The 12,964-nt window shown below is 37.7% G+C and overlaps 1 protein-coding gene across 1 annotated transcript in view; it reads left to right on the top strand.

The window, feature by feature from the left end:
- The window catches only part of ADAMTS18 (ADAM metallopeptidase with thrombospondin type 1 motif 18), a gene marked incomplete at its 5' end in the record, with an annotated part of 123,628 nt that overhangs the window by 60,326 nt on the left and 50,338 nt on the right, over positions 1–12,964 (top strand). The window contains 5 exons of the mRNA XM_081032016.1: positions 13–96; positions 1,652–1,811; positions 3,124–3,229; positions 6,347–6,484; positions 11,260–11,413. Coding sequence (XP_080888142.1) covers positions 13–96; positions 1,652–1,811; positions 3,124–3,229; positions 6,347–6,484; positions 11,260–11,413 — 642 coding nt within the window. The remainder of the gene's footprint in view (positions 1–12; positions 97–1,651; positions 1,812–3,123; positions 3,230–6,346; positions 6,485–11,259; positions 11,414–12,964) is intronic.

The following is a 12,964-nucleotide window of genomic DNA, read 5'->3' as shown; positions in this document are numbered from 1 at the left end:
ATTGTCCATCAGGTTTCCAGCCTATTTAAAGATGGGACCATTGGAAGTGATATAAACATTGTTGTGGTGAGCCTGATTCTTCTGGAACAAGAACCTGTAAGTGGCAAACTTTATTTATTTCTTCATTCATTCTGCCATTCAGGATATGCTCATTGAACACCTACTATGTGCCAATCCGTGTACTGGTCATTAATTCAAATTTGAAACTATGCTGACCCTACCCTCAAGGAAAGTGCTACTTTGTTGTATAAATATCACAAAATAATTACATATATAATATGTATAACATATATATACATATATAACACATAAATATGATTTAATATGCATGTATACTATAAATACAAATATTACATTATATATAAAATATAAATATTATGTAGGCTTCACAAGGAAAGTACATGTGGTAATAGGTTTAAGGGTTAGTTGGATTTTGCAAGTTTGATATACTGGGTATTAGCAGGTATATGCAACAGGATATTATGAAAATATACAGAAAATAAGTGATCAGAAAATTCTTGTAATAAACCTACCATCTCCCCAGCACCATGTAGATACAGATAATAAACAAAGAATATTTTACTGTCCCTGAATTGATTACAATGAGGTACAAGACAAAAGCATGGGGTGACTTATAAAATGAGAACATAAAGTGTTAAATTCCATGGCACTCACTGCTTTGTAGTGTTTTGATGTTAAAACTGTATTTTTCTGAGATGGGGATTACTAATCAGACCATTTTTAAAATCCCCTGTGGCTTTTCCTCTTTCTCTGTAATGCCAATAATAAATGTACAAAGCAGGGAGTCAGAGACAAGACAAAAATGAATCTAATTGTCCAGGTGTGTAAAGCTACAGAGGTTGACAACTTGTCAAATTATTCTTGGAATTTTAGAACGGGTGTGTGTTGTTTGGAAGACACTTTTGTCTTTAACCTATCGCTAATACTTTGCTCAAGAACACTGAGCCCACGGCATCCTAATTCACTTATAATTGACGATCTTCTCTAAAAACCCTCAACTTGGCCCTAACTAATGTTAAGCAAACGTTTTGATAAATAATTATTTTAAGGGTTGGGCCTACCTTACCCTCTAGAATCTTACAATAACAAATTATTTTTTTCTTCATCCATCCAGTGAGCTTTCACTTTATTGATTGATTGTAACCTGCTAGGTATGCCAAGCTCTTTGCTGAAAAATTTGACAGAGGGCTAAATAAACTATAGTCACTACCTTTTTCATGCTCTGGTGAAGAGACATTAAACTTTATCATCATAAATTTGTAATTGTGTTCTAAAAGTTATAACAGTTTTATAAAGTGGTATCAGCATGAGATAAATGAGTGTGTTCCGAACTGATGTCACATTATTTGTTGTAGAAATATAGTTGGTCATAAACTACAGGATTGAAATTCTGTAGTTACTTTAAATATTGTGAGAATTTATCTGAAATAGTTTTTAGTTAGTTCTCTCTCTCTCTCTCTCTCTCTCTCTCTCTCTCCCCGCCCCCATTATCTTCAACCTTAGCTCAAGTTTTTTCCTCTGCTGACTTTTCTCCTTAGAAACATGTTTCTGTGTTTGCCTGTACAATGGAATGATGCAGCGTTCTCATCTCTGACAAATTCATGCTCTGATTTGTGTGGGTTTCCCATAGGGAGGATTATTGATCAACCATCATGCAGACCAGTCTCTGAATAGTTTTTGTCAGTGGCAATCTGCCCTCATTGGAAAGAATGGCAAGAGGCATGACCACGCCATCTTACTCACAGGATTTGATATTTGTTCCTGGAAGAATGAGCCATGTGACACTCTAGGTATGATATGAACACATGCTTCACACACACCCCTGTTAGCTGAAAACACAGTATGGAAACTTTCTATTGGGTGACTGGCCCTTATTATCCTTAATAAGGAGAGCTAGTATTTAAACTGTGGAGTATCCTTACTGTACCTCTGGTGAATATTGTTCTATTTATCTGAACTCAGTGTGGAATGGGGAGCCCATTTGCTTCATTCCTTTTGTATTTTTCTTTATTAACTCTATCGATGCTCATTGAGACATGAGATAAATTATTTAACTAGACAAGCTGTGGTTTATTCCATAAGCATCATGACTACAAAAACTGGGTAGCTGAAGAGAATTTGATTGGTCTCCATGGTACTTAACTGTGCCCCTTGGTAGCAGTGCCACCTTTAGAAAGTTACTTGACCTTTGAAGGACTCAGCTCTATATTTGTACAAGATAGTGAGTAAGCACTAAATCTTTTACATCTGTACTATATTTTCTAATGTTTTCCTTTGCATAGAGTAGGAATTCAACACTTTTTAAAATGAATTGATGGTCACCTAGATCGGTGTTGATGATGATGGTGGTGGTGCCACCCATATATGTGTCTTTGTATTAGGTCTACCAAGTGGTCTCATGGCAGCAAGGTGGGTACAATCAATTCACAAGTGAACGTAGCCTTGTTCTACTGGTTATGAGGGTCTCAAACTGGGAAGAAAGATATTTAACACTGTCATGTAGTTCCAGATTGAACCAAGGACTGGCTGGAATGATTTTATAACTGCTCTTGGACGGAAGTAGTTTTGGGGAACAGGGATATTTGTTGCGTTATAGTAAATAGGAAGAAAATGAATTTAATCTACTCACATTATTTAGGCATTTCCATTTTATATGCTTTACAAAAAGACCAGAATGTGTGTTCTCTTAGAAAATATACCTTGAATTTTGACACTAATCCTACTGTGAAGTGAACATCTTACATTGATTTAGTTATCATTTCAGCAGTTGCTCTGAGCCAAATAGTAACCTTAGATAAGGCGTATAAACTTACTATGCTATTTGTAAAATGAGAATTACAATGTTCATACTGACTTCACAGGGTTGTTAGGAGGATCAGTTGATGACAATATCTTAAAAGGAAAGAAAATACTAATACTAATACTGCATTTTTCTATTTGGACAGGAGAGAGAACCATATACTTTTAGTGTTTTCCTACAAAAAAAAGTTAAATATGTGACTCCATTAAACTAAACCTGCAGAACGTTTTGAGGACATAAAAATGATCAAATATCTGTGTGTGTTCCCTTTGGACTAACACTTGAAATTGACCTTTCAATAGGGTTTGCCCCCATCAGTGGGATGTGCAGTAAGTACCGAAGTTGTACCATCAATGAGGACACGGGGCTTGGCCTGGCCTTCACCATCGCACATGAGTCAGGGCACAAGTAAGTGACCCCTTGATTCACCACTTTATATGAAAACTGGTTGGGTGATTCATTGGCATTCCTCTGATGATTGTTATTGATCAAGGCGGAATAAATAGGATAAATCGTGTGCAAAGCTTACAATAGTGCCTGACTATAAGAAGGGCTCAAAAAAGGCCAGTCATTATTGACATTGCTCTTTTGAAACCACAACATTTAAAAACCACACAGTATTACACTGTGTCCATAAATGGATGCAAGTTATTTAATGGACCCTCTGGTCAGTTAGGCATTGATTTTCTTCCACGTTTTGCCGCAGCAAAGATGCTTTTAGTTCATTATACCAAGAAAATAATCATGCAGAAATGTAAATTCCCAGAGTGTAATGGCATATTAATTGTTTAAAAACTTGATGTATTTACTGGATATTCTTTTAGTTGGTGTCATTGCATGCACTTAATATTCATTTCATTGGTGTTAGTAAATCTTTCGTGAGAATAGAGTTAGAAATGAGGAATGAGGAAACTAAGAGTAATGAGATGAATTTATTCTATGGGGCATGCAATCTGGTATGAACACAATTCTACAGAGAATTTTCAAATATTTGAACAATAGCATCGACATGCTAATAAACATTGCTTTGCAAGCTGACTCTTTCAATGTGTGAGTTTAGGGATGTTTGTGAGTGTGTCTTATAGTCAACAGTTATATTGAATGCTCATTTTCAGAGCATCCAATTAATTTCCAACTTAAAAATACAAGCAAGCATCATCTATTCCACATCTACAACTTACAATTTGATATTTTTGTTAGTGTGTCTTATGAACTAAATTTGTTATCTTCAGGAAATTTGAATCTTGACCATTGCTGTTATCCAACCGATTCCCAGCATTTTATGTCTATACACAACTACTTTCTTAGCAAGATATGAATGAATCAATTTTACTGTGAATGGTCGTACAAAAATGCCCATTAGACACAAGGCCCCTTTGTACAGAGCAGGAAATAAAGTATCTATGAAAGTCAAACATATATTTAAATTTGTTTCACCAGCATGAAGTCCAAATGAACAGATCTCTCACTTTTCAAAATACTGGCCGTTAAAAATTTTAATCATTCCTGGTTATGAGTTAAAATTACCAAAATAAAAATCCAACATTTTCATAAGAAAAAGCAAAGACATTCTCCAGATGGTGTGAGGAGAGAATAGTCAGAATTAGGAGGAAGAACAGATAATAAAATAAAATATGTACTCAAGTTCTGAATGATAATGGCCTCATAGAGGTAAATTTTGAAACAGACATTTCAAGAGATTTTGATATGACTTGCCATGTGCTAAAGAAAATGCATATTCTAAAATGATGTTAAATCAAAGGAAATTAGAAAATTAAACATTTTTTAAGTTCAATATTCACTTCAAACTTGGTTTTCTTATGTCCGTAAAATTCCAGCGACGGGCTAATTTAATTACCGTTTCCTATTTGAGTAATGGCTTCAATCTCTCCCTACCCCATCCTCATTTCTCTCATTCTTACTCTTTCCTCTGGTACTTCGTAGACTTCCTTCTGTTATTGACTTCCACAAATATATGTAGAAAGGGTATCTCCCAAATAAACCCCTTTAATTTCCTTGTTCAGTGCAAGGAACTGAATTGGGCAGAGCTGAGGAGGAGAAAATGCTTTCCTTGAGTATACTCATATGTTGAGTATATTTGTGAATCTGTCACCTCTGAATTACCTGGGACATTCACAGACAGGATCCCATTATACAGCCATCCAGGCATCACTTGCCTGATAAACTGAGGGGACTGTGGGGAAAATGTCTAGTTTATAGACATGGGTCACAACAGATTCCTCTCTGGTTAGAACATAACTATTTATTTGTGTAGGCTACCTTCAAAGGATAGCTATATTAATAAGATTGTATCAGAATAGCATGTGCATTTCTACAGGAATCATACCTGCTTCCTAAAAATACGTTCTTTAGAGGCAATAATTATTCTTTTACATAAGTAGGTAAAGAACAACTAAATTAATTACAAAATTGGTATCACTCTATCTTTGGCCTCCCTAGAAAAACCACAATGTTTTTTTTTGTGTGTACTCAATTTTTCAGAGATGACCAAAGAAGCATATTCTCCCATCTCCTACCACTTCACTATGGCCTGAAGTAAACCCTGTCTTTATGGTATATGTGTCATATGTAGGTATATAAATTAGTGTCACATGTATCCTACTAGCCAGATGATTTGGGAATCATTTAGGTGTAATGTATATGATTTCTAGGGAATAAACCACCTAAAATTATTTTTATTCTGTAATTGCTAGAACCTGCTGTGGTAAAAGGGACAAATCAAAGTTTTCTTATAAAATGCATTCACCACAAGTTTTTTATATGCCTTCAGTAGATGGGTTCAAGCACTAGTTATGAAAGACGTTTATGATGATAAGGAAGTTTAATTATAATGAGAGAGTTTTTATTTCAGTTAATAAATGGATCATCATTAAACGTTTATGTCACTAGCTTTTTGCATTAACAGTCCTTAAACAACTTATAATCAGCTTTTCTCTGTAAGTCCTACTCACTCTGAACTTCCTTACCACAGGTCCATGACTAGTGGGAAGAAAAATATTTTGCTATTTGAAATAAAAGAATTTGACTATCCCATCACTTCAGTTTTGCTTAGAAATCTTGACCAAAACTTTCTTGCTTTTAAAATATGGAGCAGGTATACCATTCTTTGGTTGTAGTGGCCAAGACATACCATAACAAAGTCCTCAGTGTTCTTTAAAATTTTCTCCATGATTCCTATTTTTGGGCCGGCCTGGTGGCTCAGGCGGTTGGAGCTCCGTGCTCTTAACTCCGAAGGCTGCCGGTTCGATTCCCACATGGGCCAGTGGGCTCTCAACAAAAAAAAAAAAAAAAAAAAAAAAAAAAAAAAAAAAAAGAAAGGAAAATTTTCTCCATGAATTTTACAATATTTTATGTAGTAATTCATTTTTGTCTTTCCCTTTCGATAACTCTGCCTCTCATTTGGGTTCATTGATTCTCAGTGTATCATTTTTTTCCTCTGGCTATCAATGGGGAAACGGGCTGTTCACAGAAGGCTTTTTTGTTGTTGTTATTGTTGTGTTTCAGCTTCGGCATGATTCACGATGGAGAAGGCAATCCTTGCAGGAAGGCTGAAGGCAATATCATGTCTCCCACACTGACCGGAAACAACGGGGTATTTTCATGGTCTTCATGCAGCCGGCAATATCTCAAAAAATTCCTTAGGTAAGACAAGCCAAAGCCAGGGCTGCTCCCAGGTTTGGAGCGGTACTAGCAAACAATATTTAATAGACATGAAAACAAATATGCAGTGGAAATATGTTTTGATTTCCCAATGAACAGAAAAGCTGACAAATTCTGATGAGGATGATGGTGGTGATGATGATGATGATATTGTCATTATTGTCATTGTTGAAAAAACAGATTGAAGGCCTAAGATTGTGCTAAATGCTCTCCACATTATAACTCATTCAATCCTCACAGCAGTCCTATTATTTCCTCATTCTAGAGTTGAGGAAATTGAGGCGTAGAGAGGATAATTGTGTTGCTTAAGATCCAGCTGGTAAATTGCAGACATAAGATTCAACACTTAGGTCTGTTATGACCCCAAGATCTGTGCTTATAACTATTTCTCCTCCATGACCTCCAGAGGCTGCTAGATATGTGTATGTTGTCTTTTTTACCGTGACTAATGGTTTTACTCTGATTAATCAATTTGGTTGTAAGGGTATTAAAAAATGCTTAAGTGATGAGCATGTTTTTGATGAATGGAGCATTGTCTTGATTGGCTCTTTTGTTTGAAAGGGTTTGAAATGGCCATGAGCTGGCTCTATGTCTAAAATATATCCAAAGAAAATTTCTTTGGTAACTCAAAACTCTTAGATTGCATTAGTATAATGGGGATTAGAAAGATAGCACTACTTGATTCATATTAAATGATGAACTCAAAATTGAAACGCTTTGACGTTTCCTTTAATTTTATTTAGCCGTAATACCAAGGGTGCCAAAAAAAGGTATACGTATGACTTGTATTCGTCTTTTGTTATAGGTATATATTGAGTATTGAAATTATTTTCATTTTATTAGTTTCAGGTGTACAAAGCAATGTAATAGTTAGACATTTAAACCCCTCATAAAGTGATAACCCACCCCCAAAGCTACTACCCTTCTGTCCTCTGACATCTTATATAGCTGCTATAATACCATCGACTATCTTCCCTATGTTGTACTCCACATCCTATGATTATATATACCTATATGTTTAGTTATAGTTGACATTCAATATTATTCTACTTCGGCTTCAGATGTACAGCGCATTGGTCAGGCATCTACACTGTCTATGACGGGATCCCCCTAATAAGTCCAGTGCCCATCTGGCACCTTACACGATCTTTACAACATTGTTGATTATATTCCTCATACTGTATTAACTACCAATTTATATTTCTTAATGCTTTCACCTTTTTCACCCTGACCTCAACCCCATTCCTATCTCTCATGCTGATAGATCCAGTATCACGTTTCCCCCAAAATAAGACCTGGCCGCACAATCAGCTCTAATGTGTCTTTTGGAGCAAAAATTAATATAAGACCCAGTCTCATATTATATTATATAAGACTCGTCTTATAGTAAAATAAGACCGGGTCTTATATTAATTTTTGCTCCAAAAGACACATTAGAGCTGATTTTCCGGCTAGGTCTTATTTTCGGGGAAACATGGTATCTGGCACCATACCTCGTTAGTTATTACAATATTGTTGACTATATTCCTTATGCTATAACCTACATCCCCATGACTGCTGTATAACACCCAATTTGTTCTTAATCTCTTCCCTTTTCACCGATTTTTAACCCCCCTCCCATCTTAAAGAAGTCCTTCTAAGAGTCCTTGTAATACTGGTTTGGTGGTGATGAACTCCTTCAGCTTTTTCTTGTCTGGGAAGCTGTTCTTCAATTCTAAATGACAGCCTTGATGGGAAGAGCAATCTTGATTGTATGTCATTGCTTTTATCACTTGGAATATTTCCTGCCATTCCCTTCTTGCCTGCAAAGTTTCTGTTGAGAAATCAGCAGACAGTCTTATGGGGGCTCCCTTGTAGGTAATTAACTGCTTTACTCTTGTTGCTTTTAAGATTTTTTCTGTGTCTTTAACCTTTGGCATTTTAATTATGATGTGTCTTGGTGTGGGCCTCTTCGGGTTTATCTTGTTTGGAACTCTCTGTGCTTCCTGGTCTCGTATGTCCATTTCCTTCACCAGGTTAGGGAAGTTTTCTGTCATTATTTCTTCAAATAGGTTTTCAATTCCTTGCTCTCTCTCTTCTTCAGGTGCCCCTATAATGCAAATGTTGGTACACTTACTATTGTCCCAGAGGCCCCTTAAACGCTCCTCAATTTTTTGGATTCTTTTTTCTTTTTGCTGTTCTGATTGGGTGTTTTCTGCTACTTTATCTTCTACATCGTTGGTTGGATCCTCTGCTTCATCTAACCTGTTGATTCCGTGTAATATATTCTTTGTTTCAATTACTGTATCCTTTATTTCTAATTGGTTTTTTTTCCTTCATAGTTTTCATTTGCATTTTTATGAGATTGAGCATTCCTATAACCAGTGTTTGGAACTCTGCATCTGATAGATTGCTTATCTCTGTTTCACTTAGTTCTTTTTCTAGAGTTTTGTTTTGTTCTTTCGTTTGGGACATTTTTCTTTGTCTCCCCATTTTGGCTGCCTCCCTGTGTTTGTTTCTATGTAGGTAGGGCTGGTATGTCTTCCAGTCTTAGTAGAGTGGCCTTATGTAGTAGGTGTGCTGTGGGATTCAGTGATGTCGTCTTTCTGGTCACCTGAGCCATGTGCTCCAGGTGTGTCCTTTGTGTGGTTTGTGTGAGCCCTCCTCTTGTAGTTGAGCCTTGGTTGATAATCGTACATCAATGTGAGGGACTGACCCTTGGGCTCACTTTTTGTGAGGACTGGCCTTGACTATAGTGGAAGAGTTGTTGTTCAGGGGCTGATCCTACAGAGCAGGATCTGCCTCAGCAGGGCTCTGGTGTCTGCCCAATCCACCCCTTGGATGTGTTGTACTTGGAGACAGCTGGGTGATGCTCCAGCTTGTGTTGAAGCTGGCCACTGGGCACCAGTTCCAGAACCAACTTGGAGGGGATCCGCTGTAGGTCTACTTCAGCTGCAGCCCGTGCCCCACCTGGGGCCATCTAGTAGGAGCCGGAAAGAAACCCACAGATGTCTGCCGCCTGTGCTATACTTGGAAGCACCTTGAGAGGCCAAGCCGCGAACCAAGGCTGGCTGCCACTAGTGCCCGCTTAGGGCTGCTCAGCTAGAGGTACAGGACACGCTCAAGCCATATGCGGCTTGTCTGGGTTCTGCGAACCTTTGAGAAACCCTAGGAAAGTGCAGCTTGAGCCAAGATAAGCAGTCTGCATGAAAAAGCCACTGGAAGCGACCTGGGTGTGCCTGAAAGTTGGGTAGGGCCGGGTCTGGAATTGCCAGGGTATGATGAACGAGCCACAGTAACTCAGATATGGCGACCAGATATGGTGGCCATCTGCATCTGCCCACGGGGAAAGGGGGAGGCTCAGCAAAGAAACAATGTCCTCTGCCAGCTTCTCCATCCAGGAGAAAGCTGCCTCTCCAGCCCCCGTCCTAAGCCAGACAACTCAATTCCCTACCATTTGTTCCTGCCGCCTTTCCAGATGCTGCCCCAGCACTGGAACTCAGAGAGAGTGATTCTACTGGTGGGTAAATCTGCATGAAGTCCTTTAAGAGGAGCACCAGTGAGTGCAGCCATACTATCTCCCTCAGTCACAATCTCCGCTTAATTTTTCACAACCAAAAATTATGGGAACTTCTCTCCCTAGCACTGGAACCATGTGCTGGGATGGAGCTGGTATCTCTCGCTCCTTTAGGGGATGGGGAGGACTCCCACAGCCGAAATAGCCTTCCCAATCTTTAATGGTCACATGTGTGTGTGGGACCAGTGCATTCTGTGTCTCTGACCTTCCTACCAGTCTGGAGGTGGCTTCTTCTACACGTCCTTATTTGAAAGGCTTCAGTTCAGCTTGATGTTAGGTGATTCTCAATAATGGTTGTTTTGTAGGTTCGTTGTAATTTTGATGTGGTTGTGAGACAGCATTTACCTATTGCGCCATCTTGGTTGTCTCTCGAGTATTACAATTTTAATACAGTATTTTCCTTTGTTAAAATGTATATACATTTTTTGGCACTCCCTGTATATATTTGACCGTTTGACTATTGCAACAACACTATAGTTGTTATATGTAAATATATAATTTTGTATGCATGTAGCCATATCTTAATAATCTATCTATGCCATCAAGACTGAAATATATATGATGAATATATATATATATTTTTTTTTTTTATTTTTTTTATTTATTTATTTTTTTTCTCAGCATATCCCAGTTAAACATAACCTCCGGGAAATTGTCCTGCCTTGTGCCCCCATGTGTCCTTTGTCCTGATTTTTTTCAAAAAACATTGTTAATTTTTTTTCTTGTAAAGATTATTTGAAGTACATCTTTGACCACTGTCCCATTATCCGTAAAAAATATAGCACGACTTTCAACTCCATGAAGACAGGTACTGTCTGGTTTATTTTGTACCCGTAGTGCTTATCCGAATGCTCTCCACAGAGTAGGCGGTCAATAACAAAACTGTTGAATGTTGTTGAACAAGACTGTTGGGGGCAGTTTTCAAACATGTTGGCCTTTCCCATCTCTTAGCAGGCCATGCCAGGTCACTGAGATGGCTATCACTTCCAGTTCCACGTGAAATCTTGGGTGGCTATGTAATTTCCATCTTCTTAGACAGAACAGGACTCACTCTTTGCTATAAATATGCACTTGAAGCATATATTTGTTTCTCTAGCCACGTTATAGTTTTCTTTGCATGAATGAACTCAGAGGTGTATTGTTTTCAGTGGAAAGATCGGAGAGAAACATAGTAATGAATAGCGATGTGTTGTCATTGCAGTACACCTCAGGCTGGGTGTCTGGTGGATGAGCCCAAGCAAACAGGACAGTATAAATATCCGGACAAACTCCCAGGACAGATTTATGATGCTGACACACAGTGCAAGTGGCAATTTGGAGCAAAAGCCAAGCTCTGCAGCCTTGGTTTTGTGAAGGTATGTTTGCTTGTGATTTGAAACTTACATTAAGATTCTGCAAAGTGTCTATGTACCTAACAGAAGTATAAACATTTGGTTTTCTAAGGCCAAGGGTTAGAGTCTGGGTTATCTCGAAAATGTCAGTTGTTTGGCATGATAATTAAGTGGCACTTTTTACCGTCAGTGCGTTATCCAGGCTTAACCCCCATAGACCATGCCTGGTTTAAATGCCATGTGACTGCATCCTTGTAAGAAAATTCCTCAGCTGTAGATGAAGATTTTTATCACAAGTAGTAAATTTGGGTGTAATAGCTTTTACCTACTGCTTATCTCTATTTTAGTTATTGTTGTGTTCATATTTCCTTAATTTTTTTTTTCAGTTACAGTTGGCATTCAGTATTATTTTATGTTAGTTTCAAGTGCACAGCATAGTGGTTAGACGTTTATGTAATTTATGCAGTGTCCCCCCAATTAGTCTAATACTCACCTCATAGTTGTTGATCGTATTCCCTTTTAATGTGATACATTTAAAATCATCACCTCAAAATACATACCGATGCCTTTTATATTATATGACAACTATTGTTGGCAGCCAGCTTTTTTTGATACATAAAAATTCAAGGAATATCTTGAGTAATCTTCAGATATTTGTGTCAAATCTTTCATTCACTATTGTGAGAAAGCTAGCCGGGGAAAAGATGGATGGGGAAAGACAGATGTTGCAGTTGGTTAAGAGCTATGTCACTGACAATCTCAACATCATTAAGAAGTAGAGCCGTTTTTAATTGGTTTATTCCTACTGTCTAAAGAGAAACATGGAAATCTTAGGAATCTGAATACAGAGAAATGATGGAGTTTTATAGCTCTTTTTCCCTCCTCTATTCTTCCTCTTTATACTCCTCCATTTTTCTTCTGCCTCTTCCTCTTTTTCCAACTAGCACCCACCACCACCAGCATTCTCACCACCATCATCAGCAACAAAACTACCTCCACCAGCATCACCACCATCACCAACAGCACCACTTCTCACCATTTATCACCACTCACCATCACCTTCACCAGTTGCTAAGTGAGTTGCTGTTCCACATAAGGCATTCTACTTAGAGTTCTTTTGTTTTTCCTCAGTCTTCACAAAACATCAACAACAACAACAAAAACTTTTGAAGTGAGAATTCACACTACTTTTTACCCGGAGCTCAGAGAATGTATTTAATTTGCCCAAAGCCACACAACTTTTAAATGGTGGACCCTACACAAAATGCATCACCCACACTGATGTTAAGCTTCCTTCTCTCCATTAGTTAATACCAGCGTTTCCTAAACTTCATAATAATTACCTTCATTAGTTGTGCTGTATCTCTGTATTATATTCACTTGTTGCTGTTCTATAAATCAACTCACTTAAAAAATATATGTCTAATCCAAAGAAATAATAACCATTAAATCACAGGTTTGATACAGGATTACATATTTTTCTAATACAATTTAAACGTGTAGCTATAGAAAAGTTTACACATACACCATACACAGTTTTTTTGTTTGTGTGTGTGTGTGTGAGTGTGTGAGTGT

This window comes from Rhinolophus hipposideros (genome assembly GCF_964194185.1).
Source record: "Rhinolophus hipposideros genome assembly, chromosome: 21".
Lineage (NCBI taxonomy): Eukaryota > Metazoa > Chordata > Mammalia > Chiroptera > Rhinolophidae > Rhinolophus > Rhinolophus hipposideros.
Note: the sequence above shows the minus strand (reverse complement) of the source record. Positions and strands in the feature narration are given on the sequence as shown.